Below are 19,552 nucleotides of genomic sequence, written 5' to 3' on the forward strand. Positions count from 1 at the left end.
GCCAACAATCCACCACCGAGATGGATCACCACATCTCAACAACGGCGTAATTGGTTTAGTGGTAAAATTCTCCGTTGCCATCCGAGCAACGTCGGGGAGCCCTGGGTTCGATTCCCAGATTACGCATTAACTGCCTCGTTTGAGGCGTGGTGATGTTTTCTTTTTGGTGTTGGGATGTTCGGTGATGGTGTCGTTGAGATTGTGGCGATGTATTTTTGTTTTTAGTGTTGGAAGCGCAAAGGTTGTCCGAATTAAGGGATTAAATAGTATGCACGAATCACCTGAAGACTACACTTGTATGTCTTTGATCGCATGGTCTTGAATCAATTGTCATGTCTTCGTTTGGCAACTCTATTAGAGCTGGTAACTTCAGCACAGCACAATAGTCGATTTAACTTCTCCCAATTGAAAGTGAAGCCGGTGACAAAGAAATCTTCAAAATAGTGAGTAAGATGTTCCTAATCGTGCTTATTCATACCTAATGCCGATCAAACCTTTCATCACCGATGCATGCACATATCAGCTATGCCTCCAGCCTTATCACTCGATGGATGGCAGGTACTTAGGAGCCAAGACTGAAAGAGCTCCATAGTAGATATCCGGTTGAACAAAAGTCATTGAGGCCATGCTTGTTTCCACTTGGCAGTCGGATAAACGCGTCACGTTTCATCTTTCAATAACCTCAGCTTACTATTTCTCTACAGGTTAAGAAGGGCCGAGGTCTCATAATCAGGTATACCCAAGAAAAGATTGCCCTGTGCTCCTCACTAGACGCGTGACTTGCATGATATCTCCAAGAGCATTCTCAACTATCTGATACTTCCCGGTTTTGCCTACGTCTATGCCCTCTCGATAGTTTCAGGTGTGGCCCAGACAGCAATGAGAAACAGAATCGAGAGAGGTCAGCTATTGTATAATAGACCACGGATACAAGGGGCCTACAAGCGAGGTGCTATTGGTCATGGCCTCGAGCGAACCTGAATCCCAAGAATGTCTCATGCAACTGTTTATCCGTGGACACAAAGTGAGATGTTCGTTTAGTCCTTTGGGAAGTGTTTCCGGCTTCCGAGTGGGGGTCGTTGATGTTGCCAAGCTCGAGCCATGAGACCCCAGCTGGTCATTGTCTTTCAGCCCGGCCATTAAAGACAGCGTTTGTTGATATGAATGTTTCCATCACCATAACCTCCATCATACGAGCATTCCCAGATAACAGTCTGACAATCTTCAGCTCCTGCGGGTCCTGGCCTCGCTCCCGCTCTCCCCTGGACCCCCTTTGGAGTGGAAACAGACGTTCAACCGCAAAGGCGTCATTGCTCGATATCCTGGGGTACTCCCCCTCAAAACGTGCGATTCACGTAAGCGAAGAGCGGAGGCGTTTGGATCTACTTCCCTGTTCCCAGCGTCACGCCACTATCAGGGCTGGACCCTGTAGATCCCGCGAGCGACGCGTTTGGTGAGCCGGCCCGCGACGCTTGGAGCAATCATTCACGCTCGGGGCAGCCGAACTAGACTCATTTCTCGGGAAGCCTGTTTGGTGGGTTGTTGGCGACGACTTTTGTTTGTTAGTGGCGAGACTGTGGATGGTGAAGCCACGGCGATGATCGACGGTTTCTCCGTCGGCACATCGCTAATAGACTCGGTATTCTTTTCGGGAGATCTGCCTCATCTTACTGCTAGCGTGTCCGCTAAGATTGCCGGCTTGGTGGCTCTAGGCAAACTCCAAAGTCTCAAGATAACAGCCATGTAACAAGGTCTGCATACATACGCCGTTATCAGCCAAGAGATACTCCTACCCTTGACCATCGGATTGCATGCGACAGGATTACCCTTTGTGGTGTTCATCCAACCTTGAAAAGACGACATTCCAGCTACAAGCACCATCCTTGCTCTGCTAACATGGTCACAGCTTTGTTATCCCACCAGGATTTCAGATTCAGCCTATGACCGGGGTAAAGATACGAAAAATGACAATAAGCCCACTGTGGAAACGAAATGGGCACATCAAGGGTTCTTTAAAAAGCCGCAATCTGCCCTGTGCAGGACATCACACTGGCCTGACATGTGCATGAACAAAATGGCGCGAATGCAAACTGCAGGAGTGAATCGTTCAAGCACGTAAAACTGCATTCAGGGTCCATTCCAGGATCTATCTATCATACGCGTAATCTAATAAGTGTACCGGAAGAACTTGTTCTCCTTATCGGTCATGGTCGACCAGACCTCGGGGGACATGTACGAATCCTCCAGGCCCTTGCTGCGGTCATCGCGTCTCTTGTTGGCCCAGACGTAGTACAGGAATAGAGAGAATGTGGTCACGGCGCAGCCAGCCTGGGTTCCCATGACTGCGAGCTTGGCAGGGCGGAAGTCGGGAGCATCCTTGGCTTGGAACGTCTGGGGTCCAATGATGTTTCCGAGAGAGAATGAGCCGCTGACGATGGCGGCGGCAAAGGCTCGCTTGGTAGCTCCCCCAAAGTTGGCAGCAGTCCACTATGGTCGTTAGTGAGAGTGGCAGCCAGATCCTCAGGAGAACTTACGTTGTAGAAGATGGTCAGGGGAGCGACGACGGCGTTGACGAGGTAGATACCCACGAGGCAGCCGGCCTTGTTAGTAGCAGGGAGGAAGGACATCAAGGCACCGCCGATAATGCTAGAAATTTGTTAGCAGATTATCAGACATTTCTCTGGTGTGACTCACGCAGGGATGATGCAGGCAATGATCCATGCCCAGCGGTGCGACTGCTTCCGGATTCCAATTCCGACACCAAGGGTGAAGAAGATGCTGACGACACCAGAAGGCATGTTCATGAGAGCGGCCTTCTTGGGGTTGTAGCCCAGGTTACGGATCAGAGTGGAAGAGTAGGTGGTGACAACACCGCTCGAGACGGAGAGCTAAAATCAAAGGTTAGCAAGGTGCAAAGTGGACAAACAATGAAAACAATCTCACCAAGACGACAGAAACGAGCATGAGATACAACTGAGGATCACAGAGAGCTTCAACAATCTCCTTGGGACGGAACTTGCGGTTCTCGATACCAGTCTGGTTGACACTGACGTGCTTGAGCAGGGCAACCTTCTCGCCAGGCGTCAACCACTTGGCCTTCATGGGTGTGTCGGGGAGGAGCAAGAAGGTGCAGAGACCAATGAGCACAGTGATGCAACCAAGAGTCACAAACATGATACGCCAGCCAGCAAGAGAAGCACCAGGGCCAATGTGCTGGAAACCAAACGACACAGCACCTCCGATAATCTGGCCCAGGCCCAGACCGAGATACCAGAAAGAGAACCGAGGAGCCTGCTCAGACTTGGTGTACCACTGGCTGCTGATGAGCATCAATGAAGGGCCGATGGTGGCCTCGAAGATACCGAGAAAGACTCGCGATACAAGGAGCGTAGTGTAGTTGTGAGCCGCGGCACCACAGGCGGTAGCGACGCCCCATAGGATGACATTGGCGCCAAGCCACTTGGCAGCGGGAAGAACCTGCAGAAAGTAGACTTGATCTCGTTAATCGCTTGTCCTCTTGGAGGTCACTTGGCACTCACTGTTGGGGACCTCGAAGCACAGCAGTCCGACAAACAGGAACGTGGCGACGTTGGAGAACTCGTTGCCCTTGAGACCAAGGTCTTTGTTCATTCCCATGACGGCAGAATACTGCAGAATGCAATGTTAGATTACGCACATGCACGTCTCGCCATGGACAGGGGGGTGTGTGTACTGACATTGAGGATGACCTTGTCGAGGAACTGCATCGTGTAGCAGCAGAACATCAAAGGCACGATGTGCCAATCGATCTTGCGCCTCAGGCGGTTGATATCGACGGGCTCACTGTTGGCCGCCACTTCTCGATGGTCGTCGAGAAACTTCCACGCGCCGTCGACATTGCTCGCGCTGCTCTCGGACCCGTGCGACGAGTGGGTGACGTAGACGTCCTTCTGCTGATCCTCCAGGGAAGACATGTTTAACGCGTGGGAGAAAGGGGAGTATACAAAGGAATTTGCGATGTTGAAGCGCATAAAACAAAAACAAGGTTGAGATAAACGACCAGCGGTTATTAAGTATATATATCCAGTACAAAGAAGGAAATGAAGTAGAGTGAGAGGAAACAAGTCTAAGCCCGAACGACCCGTCGGCCGAAGAAATAAGAAAAAAGTGGCACAAGCGAGAAGGGAAACGTCCAGGAACAGTTCGATACGAGAGGCAAGCAGAGACGAGCCTGCAGCAGAGAAAAACGCCACTCACTCGACTCGACCTGAAACCCTTGAACTGGGCAGTGGTCCCCAGCTCATGCACATGCAGCTCCATACCCCATGCTACATTATGTGATTGCCACAACGGGCATCTACTGGTAATCTAGATATTCCTCCGGATTCTCACTGGGGTGATAACGCCCGTCGACAACCATCCCTGGACCGGGGATTCTCGTCAAGCATCCCTGCCGCATGGGACCAGATGCGGTCCGTCTTTTGCCTCCCCCTGCAAAGATCTGTTGGTTCTATCCGACCTGGTCCCTGCGCGAGACATGCAAGCTGTTGCATCTTGGGGGTGATGTCTACAGTACGAGTCTGTTGGTTCTGTCGCGCGGGAAAGGTCCTCGGTCACATCATGTATCGCACGGTAACGAATAAGGTGGCCAGGTCAAGAGTCTTTGCATGATCCGAGACCGCCTTCGAGAATGAAAGGGGGTTGTTTTTCTTTTTCTAGGTCCCATATCAAGACGCAGGAAGTGTAGAGACAAGAGAGTTCGTCTACCGAGAAGGGCCATGGGTAGGGGGTGTCAATCTCTCGCCTCATATTGGACCATGGCGAGCTTCAGAGTCGCTCCATTCACAGGTCAGGGTTAATCGACTCCTTAATCCTTTAGACAAGAGAGAATATGTCTTTGTTAAATTGATGTCCCAAACCAACATGTCTCTCTAAATTACTTGACCACCGTATGCCACCTTCTTCGACTCGACAATGGGCTGGGTTCTTCACGCCACAGAGGAAGCCGAGCGCGTCTCGGAATGGCGCAAGATCATTGCCATCTGCGTCGCTCTGGGGGTGATTGCCAGTGCAGTGGTCATATCGCGTCTGTATATCCGGTACAAGAACCGTGGTCTCGCCAGCGATGACTGGGTGTCGTTGGTATCCATGGTGTTTTCCATCATCTACTCCGCGATGTGCATTGCACGTACGTATCTCGATTCCTTTGGGATTGTGGCTTGGACACTCGCTAATGGATATAAATATACAGAGACGAGGTACGGTCTGGGACTTCCTCTTCGTCTTCGCCCGAAGAAGGACCTCGTCACGTATACGCGCATCAACTATGCTGGAAGACCATTTTACCAGCTGGGCATCAGCTTCTTCAAGATAGCCCTCTTGATCAGCTACCTTCGTCTACTCAACGGTACAGACCACAGCAGGTACCGGGCAGTCGTGTGGTTCACCATCGTGGCCGTCTTCCTGTCGCACTTTGCCTGTACCCTCGTCCTCATCTTTGCATGCAAGCCGGTAAGTCAGCCACGTCAACAGCCAAGATATGAGGCTCATCGTCACTGCCACAGGTCGCCAAGTCATGGAATCCGTACATGGATGGATCGTGTCTGGCTCCTGGCCCGTCATTCACGGGCTACGCAGTCGTCACCATCGTCGCTGATATTGTCGTCGCCGTGTTACCTGTCCCCGTCTTGTGGAAGCTGGAGATACGACTCTCCAAGAAGCTTGGTCTGATTGGCATTTTCGGTCTGGGAATCTTCACCACGGTATGCGGCATCATGCGATACACGCAGATCGATCGCATCACGGACCCAAACGATGGAAATTCGACCATGTTGGTGCTATGGGGCACCATCGAGTTCAACGTCGGCGTAAGTGTCACCACGACACATCGCAGTGCTTCTACTGACCATCTCCAGAACATGGTGTCGTCTCTACCATTTCTTGCACCCATCTTTCTCAAAAAGGCTCGCCAGTATCGCTCCAAGCACTCTGACGAATACAACACACCCAACACAAAGAGTCGGAGTCATCACGGCTTCAAGAGCAGCAACGCATACAAACTCAAAGACATGAGCCATGGGCGAAACACGACCGTGTTCACGTCTGCGGCGAATAAATCGCGCAGTGGGAGCGAGGAGAACATCCTGCAGGGGTCCAACGGCATCATGAAGTCTGTCACATACACTGTCGAGATGGGGACGGGCGGAGCGGGCAAGGATACCAGCACCAACAACAGTGTAGGATCAACCTACACGTAGAGATGACAGGTGACAGCTTCTCATTCGGGGAGCAGGCCGGGGTTGCTACCATGTTTCCTTTTTCATTCCCAAGGCATGAGCGTTTCGATTAGATAAATGTACGACGTGTAATTACTGGACTAGCCAGGAATATAGAGGCAGAACCAACAGATAAACCGTTGAAGACAGGGATAAAGGCCCTTGCTCCGGGACTTCGACGTCGCATTCCACGACCCTTGAAGGCCACCTCTGCGGGTAGCCCACATTTCACTGGGCACTAGCAAGCACGCAAGCTATTCTTATGTCACCGAGCCGGAGCGAAAAAGTCCGTGTGTTGGTTCCGGGGGGGGAAGATGCCTCGCTACCGCAAAGTGGCCTGAGAGTTGACGAGAGTGGTGTGAATCTGCATGTAATCATGTATAGCCACGCGGAGCCCCCTCAAGATCAATGCCTGCGGAGCAGATGGTAAAAACTCTGGTTGTTTCCGATCTATTAATGTCGATCAAACAAAGCTCGCCACACAAAAACAGCACACCATGACTTCCTCACCACAGCCCGTGCTCATCATCGGAGCCGGCATCAGTGGCCTGCTTCTCGCCCAGCACCTCCGCCAACAGGGCATCCCCAGCCGCGTCTTTGAGCGAGACGCTGATCTCGCCACCCGCGGCGCCGGCTGGGGCCTGACGTTGCACTGGTCCCTCCCGGCGCTGAGATCGCTGCTGCCCGGCAACCTGGTCGACCGTCTCCCGGAGGCCTATGTTGATCGATCGGCTGTCGCCGAGGGTCTTTCTTCGAGCTTTCCCTTCTTCGACATTAGCACCGGAGAGCTCAAGGCCTCGACTCCCAAGGCCCCCGAGTCGGACCGCATCCGTGTCACTCGGGAGGGTCTGCGGAACATCTTGGCGACGGACATCGAAATTGAGGTATTTACCCACCATCAACCCTGCCGTAGTAGAATAACCTCATTTTGACGCCCTGATTCTGCGTATAGTGGGAGAAACAGCTCGCTCTATTGTCATACGGCCCTGACTCTGTTACCGCCACGTTTGAGGATGGCGAGTCGGCCACGGGACGGCTTCTCGTCGCCTGCGATGGCGCTCAGTCCGTCGTCCGACATATCCTCTTCCCGGACAACGCGGAAACACATAAAATTCCCGTCCGCATGTTGGGAGTGAAACTTGACCTACTACCGGAGCAGACCAAGTCACTCCAGGAGCTAGATCCCTTCTTCATGCAGGGTACCTCGTCCGCAAATGATTCCTTCGTATACGTTAGCTGTAAGTTCGGGTACCCTCATTATGTTCTTGTGATTTGACCGAATAGTGCTCGATACGCCGGGTAACCATGGTGACGTCTTCCACCCATACGTCTACCAGATGTGCGTGTCTTGGCCATATCGCGAGGGCTTCCTCGACAACCCAACACCCACCGAGATCCCACCCACAGATGATGAAAAGTACAAGTTCATAAGACGCCTCGCCGAGACATGGGCTGAGCCGTTCCGAACTCTTGCACTCAGCGTTCCTGAAGATGCCGAGCTCAAGCCTCTCGCTCCTCAAGACTTTCCTCCGCCACAAGGTCTCCGTACGACCGGTCGAGCAGTTCTGATGGGAGACGCCATCCACGCTATGGCCATGTGTAAGTTTGTCCGACTCATTCTCACTGTTGTGATGTCTGACATGCATAGATCGTGGTGAGGGTGCAAACCACGTCATCCTTGATGTCGCAGACTTTGTAGAGAAGGTGCTGCCAGCTCTGAAGGAGAACAAGGGTACCGAAGAATTGAGGTCAGCGTTGGACACATATGAAGATGCTGTTGTGAAAAGAACACGGCCTGGTGTGTTAGCTTCCCGTCAAGCGTGCTTGGATGCACATGAATGGGGACGCATCAACAACACAAGTCCACTGCTCACAAGAAGAGAGCCCCAACTTGAGCTACCTGAGGGCTATTAAATACTTTAGACAACTTAAAGATCGTCAGTGCAATTTAACTCTTGACACCCATTCCGGGCATGATCTACTCGCATCAGACCAGTGTTGGTTCCACGATGTTTGACCGCAGCACGGTCATCAGGGGCCGGGGTTCGGTTCCATACACCCTCTTCCGTAACTATGGGTGTAGAGGTATGTGACAGGTAATGCGGCGTAGTTCATCTAGAAGTGCCGGTAGTTTTACCGGCAGATATGCGGTTGTTCCCGCTTTGTTGGTGATATCTAGCAACTGCCGGAAGGGTCCCATGACCACCCAGGCACACCCACCTGAACCTTGTCCCAGGTCTACTCTCTACAGGTTCAACACTACATTGATATTCCGGCACTTTTACGTCGTAATAATTCTGTAGTCGGTAATGATCATCGAGCTAAAGGCGGACACCGTGGTCTGGATTTCAAGCTCAGACTAGTGAGACACGTTGACATGGATCACACAACCTACGCAACAGAATTTGGCTTGAAGAAGGGAGATTTCGCCATGTCTCATTAGAGTCTGTGACACACGATGGATAAAGTCGATCCTAAATATCACAATATGCCACACGTCATTGAAAGAAAGGCACGATGTGCCGCAAACGCCCATCCATTGGGGCGTCATGGTGGTTTTCGAAATATCCAAACAGAATGCACCCTCTTATAATATTTCAGCGCATGAAATTTCACAAACAAATAAATGCCATGTCAGGTAGTTCGCGGGCGAGCCGCTCAGTTGGGTGTTTTTGACGCGCAAGGATGCTGTCTTTGGCGAGCCGTTCCTTAAGGCCCACCTTGTCATATCTCGATTTTAATATACATGGTTGACAGATTCCCGGGCTCGAAGATCGCGACACAGTACTGTTAATGCAAGGATAAAAAAGATATTTACTGTCTATGGCTCTGATCGTTACTTGTTTGCAGTCAGTTGAGTCCGAAACCCGCACATGGCTCAAGTTGACAAGGCGAAAGTGGCATGGACAGCTTAGTCTCGGGAGTAAAATTATAACACATTCTCTTGAAGCGCATAGCCTTACAACTTACTATTCTTTCAAGTATCGCCTCCTTCTTTCACGTTGGAGTGTCCATGGTCTTCGCCTCAGCAACCCGGTAGTCACGTGTTTTACACCCGGGATGCTCCAACAGCCAGAGACTTCACTTACCCTGTAGGCCTGAATGTTGGTCGGTGTTTCAGCATGCACAGTAGGAAATAGTACGAGATTGTCTAAGTAAGAGAAGCAATAAAATATTCTCTATGGTATTTTCTAATTATTCTTACAAAAAATAATTGTGAACATGGTTATCAGTGAACCAGCCGGAATTCCAACTAGATCTTTAAGATTCACGAGTGAACAGCTAGAAAAGTGGCTAACAGATAGGGCCTAAACAGATAAGCCTAAAAGCAAAGCCTCTCAATGGCTTATCTGCTATTAGAGTAACATCTCCAGTTTTCCTTAGCTCAATATCCAATCAAAAGCAAGGAGGTGGGACTGCTTTGCAGCCAATCATAAGCCAGAGGGGAATCGAACCCACCCGTGGATGGGATTCTGAATTTGGACGCGTCGTGGGCTCACGATGGCAACGCGACATTGGACTTGGTGATGCACTGGGAGCATCATTTCGACACCGTTTGGACACCGATCGCCTGCCCCACAGGACTTGAAAGTCCGTCGGCACTCATTCATATCTTGCTCCATCGGATGCCAATCACGCCCTCCCTCCATCAAGACGCGACGCGCTGGATTAGGTGCCTTGGTGGACTCGGCGAGTCCGGGGGAACAGCACCGGCTCGGAAATACTAGAACGTTGCATTAGTAGGTGTGGAATTTTAGAAAGAGAAACTCCACCGATCGCTGGCTTGATGGATAAACATCCGTCATGGACAGAGGACAGGTGCTCCCGTAGCAACCCTCTGGTAGCGAAGCTATGGAATGGAATGTCGCTGAGTGTCCTGGAGTCCATGTTGCGCCAGGCCCAGCCTGTCCATCGCTGGGGCTGGGCTCCTAAAGCGCTTGTGTTGTTATCCCAAGCAGTCGGCGTGAATTCATTTGATGGTTGCGAGGTGTCTTTATGCTAAATTCACTATCGACACCCATACTATTCTTGACTGACCATTGCAGCGGAACATCACAGAGTCAAGACACCTGATTTGATGCATGTTGGTGCCTGCTTTGCAAGCTGGGTCCTGACGACTTGCTTGGGAGGCCCATCAACAGCGCGATGCCTTCTTTCCGAGGAGACACCCGAAGACCCCCAAGGCGCAAGGTCTCTAGTGAGGCAGGATTCCGATGGTCACCTCGGAAAGCAAGCCGAGAAAAACATGGGATCCCTTCTTGAATTCCTCCTTTCTTTTTGTTGCAAAGTCTTTCATATTCAGATGCTCTTTCGGCGTGGTGGTGGGGGATCCTTAGAGGTCTGTGAAGGAAGCCCAGGCAGGACTGTGACAGCGACGGCGAGACCGAATCTATGAAGTAGTGGAAAATGAGGTTGAAATATTTTCAAGTGAGATGCATTGCTGATCGGGATCGTTGTTGGGGCCGAAATGTGGCGTTCATGAAAGTGATTTAGGTCAACCTCTGCACTCGTCCATTCTTGCTCTGGCTATCACCTTGAGCTGACTATGACTGTCACTGTGAACTGTGACTCTGACTATGGCTATGGATCTTGATTTTCACTGCCACTGTGCCCCAACGCCAAGCCATGCCGGCCAGACAGGCCCATCCCATCACCACTGGCCACTGCTGCTAGTTCATAAGTCACCACTTTCCTAATGCGACATGTGGACTGATTGTAACTATTCACTTATTTCTGCTTCATATACACAATACAAGTCCATCCAATAGAATCACCACAGCAGACCCCAACTCCCCCCAAGAGGCAAATTTCCCACGGCTTTGCTGAAACCTTCAAAGTACCGGATCTGGAGCTCGGCTGAGGGACCCGAGGGTTCGCTTCGGCTTCTGCCACAAGGGCGCTAACAACGTGGAGCAAGCCACATTTGACAAGGGTCGGGAGCCTCATCGATGACCATGTGACACACTTGACTTCCGAGAGTCTGACAAGAAGACTTTTAGAATGCCGACTGTGGTTATCGGATGGCTGGCCGACTGATTGAGGTCCGAGACCACCTCCACGCTTGTTCATGACCGGAAAACGTGGGGAAGTGTCTGGGGACTTGGTCTACCACGACATAAATATCCTACGGCTATCTCTCCTTGGTGGAATTGATCCCCAATACACTACAGAGCTTCTCTTATCAGATCAAGTCTCCAAGCTTCTTCCCCAAGTCTCCAATTCCCCGAATCTAAAATGCCTGGTCTTATCTCCCACCCTCCCCCTCCCCACGTCGTCGGCCCTGCCACCAAGCGGGCTACCAGGCCATCCAAGAAGCTTCCTCAGTCTCTGATTGATGGGGCAAAGCTCACCAAGAAAGAGGCATGGGACGCCGAGAAGCACCTGGCTTTCCAGCCTCCTTCCAAGATCCTCAGTATGAAGGAGATTGGTCTTGAGGGCCATGGTATCTCCCCCAACGCCTGCTCTGAGCCTTTCCCTCTTTTCAGCGAGGAGGCTATTAAGCAGATGCGTGCCGAGATTTTCAGCGAGACTGTTCTGGAAAAGTGCCAGTACGCTTCCACCTTCAACGCCAACATGGTCCGAGGCATGGGTCACGAGTAAGTTCTCTATCCTCTGTATCTGTACATCCACTGACTTGACCAGGCTGGCCCCTTTCACCTACGAATCTTGGCACTCCCCCGAGACCCTTGCCAAGATTTCTCAGGTCGCCGGTGTCGAGGTTGTCCCTGCCTTCGACTTTGACATTGCCAACATCAACATCTCCGTCAGCGACGACAAGAACGCCGAGATCTCCATCGGTGAGAACAAGCTCCGCGACGGTGCTGAAAACGACAACCTGTCATCTGTCGCTTGGCACTACGACAGCTTCCCTTTTGTCTGTGTCGTCATGATGTCTGATTGCACTGGCATGGTTGGTGGCGAGACTGCTGTGCGCAAGCCCAACGGTGAAGTCATCAAGGTCCGCGGTCCCAGCACGGTAAGTTCTCTCTGAGTCTTGATGAGGAAGCTTCGAGCTAATGCATTATAGGGTACTGCTGTTATTCTTCAGGGCCGATACATCGAGCACCAGGCTCTCAAGGCCCTCGGCGGCCGCGAGCGTATCACAATGGTCACCGCCCTGCGACCCAAGTCCCCCTTCATCCGCGATGAGAGTGTCCTCACCGGTGTTCGCGGCATCAGTAACCTTGACGAGCTCTACCACCAATATACTGAGTATCGCCTCGAGATCCTCGAGGAGCGACTTCGCGCCAAGTCCAAGGAGGAGCGCAAGCTAGTTCTGGCCAAGAAGAAGTACGACATTCCCGGTATGCGACACTTTTTGGAGGAGCAGCGTGCCTTTATTGACTCGATGCTCACTGAGATTGTCGAGGTTGAGGATGATTAAATGATGGATGAAAACAATAGAAAAGGGTTAAAAGCATTTGTAGTGATGGGTGTACATGGAATTCATGGGTCTTTGAGTTTCTTGTACTTAGCAGCGAAGCATAAGCGATGTCTAATATCTTGCAAAAATTGGTTATTCATATTAACTAGTTGACCAAGAGATGCGCTGTTGGGTCAGATGGATATGGTCTAGACCGAGAACAAGACATTCTTGTTTAATTCCGAGGTTGGTGTTGCGAAAGCTCGCGCTGGTTCAAGACTGACCCGTCTTGCAATGGTGTATCTCATTGAAGGACAGTTGGATAGCTCATAAATTCATACCGGTATCTACAGTCTAGAGTGGTTCTATCAAAAAGTTAAAGCTTACTTCCTCAGTCTTGACCAAAAGATCCTCCCTCACACCAGGACCACAGGCTGCCGTTCCAACACCAGCGACCTTGGCATCCAATCTGAAAAGAGTGGCATCCTCTTCAAAGAGGTTATGAGGATGTTTGGCCTTCTGGATAGTATCATCCCTGTGACGGGACACTACGAAACTGAAGTGTGATTGTTCGCCAGTTCCCAGGCGAGTCGCCTTCAATCCAATGCTGGGAGACTTGGCGTCTCTGAGGGTTAGCCATCTGGCTTCCATTCTGTTTCCGTTCTCTTGAGGGACATCGTAGTGAGTGTGTAGGTATGAAACGGATTCGACGCCCCAGATGCCCACGCGCTGGGACAGCTTCTTATCAGGATAGCTCTCTCCTGGGCCAAGACCGAACCAGTTGACATGCTCCAGACCCTTGTTACCATAGACGTTCAGGCCAATTCGAGGAACATGCTCTGGGAAGGATCCAGTAGGCGCAAGACGGGTCACATTAATGCCGAGCGCGCCCGTGACGTGAACTGTGTACTCAATCTCGCAGTTCCAGCCCCAGTCGAGCACCGGCGGGGAGATAAATGTGTGGGCCTTGATCACGGTCTTCTTTGAGTCGGACGAGTCCACCCTGAAAGAGCGTAGTTGTGATGTAAGGGCGTCGACGCCGAATCGCTTCCAATATGGCAAGGAAATAGGGACGTCGTTATCAGTCTTGGGACGCCAGAACGAGGGACTGATGGCAACACCAGATGTAGGGTCAGCCTCTAATAGGGTGTGACCATTTACTGTCCAGGTCTTGAGAGCACCACGAGCTCGATCGAATGTGAAGTTGAAGCTAGTTCCAGCAACAGAAACAGTTGGTCCTTCTTGAGACACAGATAGCTGAGAGGTAAGGGCGTTGGTTGCAGCGAGGGTCTTGGTACTGGGGCCTTGGAGTTGATGCTGGAACCATGCGATTTGGTGACCGGCAGGGGCCCAGGAGGTCGCCTGCTTGAGGGTCAAGGTTACCGTCAAGTAGACTTCGTTCTGGCTACCGTATCGCTTGGCATCGAGCGGAAGGGGAATAGATGCCTTCTCTCCGGCAGGGATAGATGGGAGCTCTAGAGAGCCTGCTTGAAGCAAAGTAGATCTGTATTATGGTTAGCTGAGGTTCAAGTATAGTACCTATTAAGAACAACTTACGTCTCTCCCAGGGCTTCCACCTGGAAAGTCGCCCCAAGGTGGCTTAGATCGGCAAAGTCATGCCAGTTCTCGACGATCAAGTTGCTACCCTCAAGAGAGAATCCAACAGGTTGGATGACCTTTTTGTATTCGGTTAAACCTGGAGTTGGCTGATGAGTGCTGCTGACCAAGCCATCCATGACGAAAGTGCCATCATTGGGCTCATCGCCAAAGTCACCACCATAGGCGTAGAAGCCCTGGCCATCCTCTTCCTTCCACAGACCGTGGTTGGCCCATTCCCAGATGAAACCACCTTGGAGACGTGGGTAATCGCGGAAAGCCTGTTCGTAGTCCTCGAGCCAGCCTGGGCCGTTGCCCATGGCGTGCCCGTACTCGCATAGGACGATGGGCTTGTCGAACTTTCCGTCCTTTACGCCTTCCTCCTTGCAAGACTGGATGAGTTTCTCGACGCTGGGGTACATGTAACTGTACATGTGTGTAGTGACAGCCTGCTCGTCTCCTTCGTAGTGGACTAATCGGCCTGAATCAACCTTGGTGGCATATTCGAACATGGCCTTGTGGTTGTCTCCATAGAAAGCTTCGTTACCCAGACTCCAGATGATGATACTAGCGTGGTTCTTGTCGCGGTTGATGACGGCTTGGATACGGTCGAGGTAGGCATCCTTCCACTTGGGGTTGTTGGAAGTGAACTGTGCTGCCTGGGGGAAGGCAAGCTTCTTTCGCTCTCCGTAATCCATCTCTTCGGGAATGTCGAGAGGACGAGCAACAGCGTCGTAGAAGCCGTGGCACTCGAGGTCAGCCTCTCCCATGACCCACAAGCCAAGCTCGTCGCATAGGTCGAGGATTCGGGGGTCGTGAGGTTGGTGAGCGCATCGAAGAGCGTTAATGTTGTGCGTCTTCATCAACAAAAGGTCCCTCTTGGCGAATTCGAGGGGAACGGAGCGACCAAGGAGTGGGTGGTGTTCGTGACGGTTGACTCCTCTCAGGCGGATGGGCTTTCCGTTGACAGTCATCAGGCCGTTGATGAGTTCAACCTTTCGGAAGCCAATGCGTTGTTGCACCTTGTGAGAGGTCTTAGAGTCGTTGGACTTGAGGACGATTTCAGTCTGGTAAAGGTATGGTGTCTCGGCTGTCCATTTGTTGGGCTTGTCGACCTTGAGGCTGAGCTCGGCCTTCTTGGTTTCATGGTTGACGGAAACCTCAGTCTTGCCAATTACGGCGCCACCGTTCGTGTCAAGCTCAGAAAGCGTGAGCTCAATGGTGCCAGGGCCTCCAGTGAACACGTCGACAGTTGCACTGAGGGTAGCATTCTCATAAGCAGCATCGAGGTCTGTTCGAAGAAAGAAGTCTTCGATTCTAGATGCTGGGAAAGAAATGAGACGAACGTCTCTGAAGATACCTTGGGACTGTCAGCTTCTGTCAGTTGTTGAGAAGTGTAGTGCTCACCTGATAGCCACCATTGGTCTTGATCTTCAATGTAGGTCGCGTCAGACCACTGGTAGACCCTGACAAACAGCTCATTTTCTCCATGTCGGTCGACAAATGAAGAAATGTCAAACTCTGACGGGTTCCTCGAACCTTGAGCGTATCCGACCAACGCGCCATTGACCCACACATGGTACGCGCTGTCAACGCCCTCAAAGCGAAGCCTCAGCTGAGAATCCACATCCCAAGCAGGAGGAACATTGAACTTTCGACGATAACTTCCAGTTGGGTTCTCAGTAGGAACATAGGGAGGGCACACGGGAATGGGGAACTGGACGTTGGTGTACCAAGGCTTGCCGTGCCCTTGCAGCTGCCAATGGCCCGGCACTTGGATCCCTCCCCAAGCGAGGCCCTTTGTCGCGGTCGGCTCCGGAGCCTCGAGCGGTGTGGAGGCTAGGTGAAAGTCCCAAGTGCCATTGAGAAGTAACGAGGTGTCGGGGATATGATATGATCGGGTGGGGAGGCAATTTCTCCTAAAGACGGCCTCGTTGGAGTAATCGGGACGAGACTCGTCCTCTTGGAGGGGGATGCCCTTGGGCTCTAGTCTGACGCTCTCTCCCATGTTTGAACAAACGTTTGTCTGGTAAATGACTTGAAGTTGCGGATTGGTAGCGAGGAGGCTCGTTGAGCTTTTATCCTATGTTGCAAAGCACAGCCCCTCTGGCACTGTGTCCCCTCAAGATAGGCATCCGTCGTTTCCCACTTCATGATGCGTGTAACATGCTACAAATCAACAGGTGACCAGGACTGGCTGAGGAGGAGGAGTAAACTCCACCGGCCCGCATGACAACATGGCTTGACTTTGATGATCTTTTCCGTCTCCTCACCGACTCCGACACATACGCGAGCCAATCACGTTGACGAGTGCTACCCCAGGTTTGGCACTCGGGGATACCGGAGCCGGATGGAGCACCACCACCTTTACCACGAGAGGACGGCACACTTGTGACTTGAAAAGCCGATTGTGGCTTGATAATCCTGGAAGCTAGACCACGGGAAACCTCAGTCCATCCGACTGCTCACTGCCGTCAGCCGTTTAAAGTTTGGCCCTCTCCTGTTACCCCAGGTTTCGCCCCGGGGGTACCGGAGCCGGCCCAGGATCCCCCCTGTCTCGGAGGGTTGCAGGGAATAATAGCCTAATGATCAGGAGGCGTCGCCGATTCGGCCCTGCTGAACTAAACCAGACAAAGTCAGAACACCCTTTAGGGCACGCGCAAATCCGGGGACGACGTTGGGCGGGCAGTCTAGGCCGTCTGGGGCCAAGGTTCCGCTTCCATGGAATTGGGGGGGCAGGAGAGTCTTCAACATATATAAAAAGAGTCGAGGATCGAGTGCGACGCTGTCACCAAGTCTCTTCTTCAACTCCTCTGCATGCCTTTTGAAAACAATGGCTTCTAAATCTTTTGACAAGACCAAGGTGGAGCATGGGGATGACATCCACGACGTTGATGTGGTTGTTCAGCTTGCCCATGATGTTGAGAACCAGGACCTTTCGCCATGGACTCCTCGTATGTTTCGGCTTTACTTGGTTCTTGGCTGCGCCTATCTCTGCGGCTGTCTGGTACGTTGAAATGACTGAATTAGTGGTAGAGGTTGGGTAGCTAACATGCTTTGCCTGAACAGAATGGTATGTCAACTTGCGACACCACAATCCGCAACCCCACAAGCCAAGATTTGGCATCCTAACATGTTTCCCTTAGGATATGATGGATCGCTCATGGGTGGTCTGAACGGAATGGTGTCCTATCAGAATTACTTCGGAATGTAAGTAAGCCCATCAAAGGTGGAAGCGCCTGGCTAATGCCGCCTAGGTCTATGGAGGGCTCAACCACCGGCATCATCTTTGCCATGTACAACATCGGCTCTGTCGCTGCCGTCTTCTTTACAGGTCCCGTGAACGACTACTTTGGTAGACGTTGGGGCATGTTCACAGGTGCTGCCGTCGTCATTATCGGCACAATCGTGCAGGCGACCTCGTCAGGCCGTGGCCAGTTCCTCGGTGGACGCTTCGTCCTGGGCTTTGGCGTCAGCTTCTGCTGTGTCTCTGCGCCCTGCTATGTCAGTGAGATGGCTCATCCCAAGTGGCGAGGCACCTTGACGGGTCTGTATAACTGTACCTGGTACATTGGCAGCATCATCGCCAGCTGGGTCGTTTACGGATGCAGCTACATCGACACTGACTCGGCCTGGCGCATTCCCATTTGGTGCCAGATGATCACCTCTGGCATCGTGGTTCTTGGCGTCTTTTTCTTGCCCGAGTCGCCCCGTTGGCTCATGGCTCAGGATAAACACAATGAGGCTATCAAGGTGCTTGCCACCTATCACGGCGAGGGAGATGAGAACCACGCCATGGTTCAGCTTCAAATGAAGGAGATGATGTCGCAGATTTCGGCCGAAGCGACCGACAAGAAGTGGTGGGACTATAGTGGACTCTGGAAGACGCATAGTGCGCGACGCAGACTCATCTGTGTTCTTGGAATGGCAGTTTTTGGACAGATCAGTGGAAACAGCTTGAGGTGAGTCTTACCCTGACATTGAAAGAAAACGCACTGACTTGATTAGCTCGTACTATATGCCAGTCATGCTTAAGAATGCGGGCATCCACCAGCAACACAAGGTGCTGGCTCTGAACGGCATCAACCCCGTTCTCTGCTTCTTTGGCGCCATTCTCGGAGCCCGACTGACAGACGTTATTGGACGACGCCCTCTCCTGCTTTACTCGATCGTCTTTTGCTCATGCTGCTTCGCAATCATCACGGGCACCAGCAAGCTCTCCCTCGACGAGCCAAACAACAAGGACGCTGCCAACGGAACCGTGGCCATGATCTTCATCTTTGGCATCGTCTTCTCCTTTGGTTGGACGCCCCTTCAGTCTGCCTACATTGCCGAGTGCTTGTCCACCGACATCCGCGCCAAAGGCACAGCCATTGGAAACTTTGCCAGCTCCCTGGCCTCGGCGGTCATCCAGTACAGCAGCGGTCCTGCCTTCGAGCACATCAAGTACTACTTCTACCTGGTCTTTGTGTTCTGGGATCTCTTTGAGGCGGTCTTTATCTACTTCTTCTTCCCCGAGACCAAGGATCGTACTCTGGAGGAGCTGTCTGAGGTGTTTGAGGCGCCGAATCCTGTCCACAAGAGTCTCGAGAAGAGGGATGCGACAACTGTCATGAATACGCTCAATCTTACTGGAGATGGCAAGCTGGAGGCTTAAACAACTACTTTATAGAGCTGATTGGACGGGGATTTGTAGGGCTGAGAGTAATGCGGAGGGTTGGCATGGGTAGTTGAGTTGTTTGTCAATATGAAGAATGAAGCATGATTTGAAAATACCAAATTTGCAATTATGCCAACGCGACTGAGTAGATCTCAACTAAATCGAGCTTACAAGGGCCCAATGCTCTCGTTCATTTCTCATTGCCATTGTCAAGTAATTGGTGTATGTGAGCTGCTACTTCGTGCTGAGCTTAAGATGGAGATTTAAACGGCATTCTCGAATGGACATTACTTGACTGAAGCAACCGAGCCTCTCCCTCCTACCCTGTGTCTTCACGGAGAGCGCAAGAGTCAGGTAAAACTTGAGAAAATTAGAAGGCGGTTCCAATTGTGGGCAGCAACACAGGGGGGGCAGCGACTGAGTGCAGTGAGTGGTCACCCGTACATGAGACCACTCACTTAGGGCCATCACCAACACAACAACCCATCGGGACAGCCCAGTATTGCTCGTCTAGTGCCTCTCACGAATGCCCTCTCACGACACAAGAAACAGAAACGAAATTCCCCTCCGTCGCATGACCGTCAAACTTTGTCCATTCCCTCGGCTCTGAGGAAATACGAAGCCGAACAACCAATCGCCTCTCCCGCTACAGACTGGGGTAACGGACCTGGGGTCGTT

At 51.8% G+C, this 19,552-nt stretch overlaps 6 protein-coding genes and 1 non-coding gene across 7 annotated transcripts; 5 read left to right on the plus strand and 2 right to left on the minus strand.

Moving 5' to 3' along the window:
- Window positions 1-44: 44 nt before the first annotated feature.
- On the plus strand, window positions 45-126 carry LRP88_14825. Its single transcript has one exon. It is a non-coding gene; the product is annotated as a tRNA-Gly (tRNA).
- A 2,040-nt stretch (window positions 127-2,166) lies between these two features.
- On the minus strand, window positions 2,167-3,953 carry LRP88_14826 (uncharacterized protein; the record flags this gene model as incomplete). Its single annotated transcript, XM_083251160.1, has 6 exons — window positions 2,167-2,487; window positions 2,535-2,646; window positions 2,695-2,888; window positions 2,944-3,491; window positions 3,540-3,648; window positions 3,717-3,953. 6 exons carry the CDS (start codon window positions 3,951-3,953, stop codon window positions 2,167-2,169), a joined length of 1,521 nt encoding a protein of 506 aa, XP_083093195.1.
- Window positions 3,954-4,953: 1,000 nt separating this feature from the next.
- On the plus strand, window positions 4,954-6,236 carry LRP88_14827 (uncharacterized protein; the record flags this gene model as incomplete). The annotated part of the gene is made up of 2 exons (XM_083251161.1): window positions 4,954-5,490; window positions 5,544-6,236. The coding sequence occupies 2 exons, from the start codon at window positions 4,954-4,956 to the stop codon at window positions 6,234-6,236; spliced, it is 1,230 nt and encodes a 409-aa protein (XP_083093196.1).
- Window positions 6,237-6,751: 515 nt separating this feature from the next.
- LRP88_14828 (uncharacterized protein) lies at window positions 6,752-8,168 on the plus strand (the record flags this gene model as incomplete). The annotated part of the gene is made up of 4 exons (XM_083251162.1): window positions 6,752-7,138; window positions 7,219-7,492; window positions 7,539-7,853; window positions 7,903-8,168. 4 exons carry the CDS (start codon window positions 6,752-6,754, stop codon window positions 8,166-8,168), a joined length of 1,242 nt encoding a protein of 413 aa, XP_083093197.1.
- A 3,321-nt stretch (window positions 8,169-11,489) lies between these two features.
- On the plus strand, window positions 11,490-12,639 carry LRP88_14829 (uncharacterized protein; the record flags this gene model as incomplete). Its single annotated transcript, XM_083251163.1, has 3 exons — window positions 11,490-11,851; window positions 11,898-12,231; window positions 12,283-12,639. 3 exons carry the CDS (start codon window positions 11,490-11,492, stop codon window positions 12,637-12,639), a joined length of 1,053 nt encoding a protein of 350 aa, XP_083093198.1.
- A 333-nt stretch (window positions 12,640-12,972) lies between these two features.
- LRP88_14830 (glycosyl hydrolases family 2, TIM barrel domain-containing protein) lies at window positions 12,973-16,222 on the minus strand (the record flags this gene model as incomplete). Its single annotated transcript, XM_083251164.1, has 3 exons — window positions 12,973-14,122; window positions 14,176-15,574; window positions 15,622-16,222. The coding sequence occupies 3 exons, from the start codon at window positions 16,220-16,222 to the stop codon at window positions 12,973-12,975; spliced, it is 3,150 nt and encodes a 1,049-aa protein (XP_083093199.1).
- A 1,125-nt stretch (window positions 16,223-17,347) lies between these two features.
- LRP88_14831 (sugar porter family MFS transporter) lies at window positions 17,348-18,871 on the plus strand (the record flags this gene model as incomplete). The annotated part of the gene is made up of 3 exons (XM_083251165.1): window positions 17,348-17,424; window positions 17,472-18,176; window positions 18,223-18,871. 3 exons carry the CDS (start codon window positions 17,348-17,350, stop codon window positions 18,869-18,871), a joined length of 1,431 nt encoding a protein of 476 aa, XP_083093200.1.
- Between the last annotated feature and the right edge of the window lie 681 nt (window positions 18,872-19,552).

This window comes from Fusarium phalaenopsidis (assembly GCF_050370095.1).
Source record: "Fusarium phalaenopsidis strain FUZ10S chromosome Unknown contig_32376, whole genome shotgun sequence".
Classification (NCBI taxonomy): Eukaryota; Fungi; Ascomycota; class Sordariomycetes; order Hypocreales; family Nectriaceae; genus Fusarium; species Fusarium phalaenopsidis.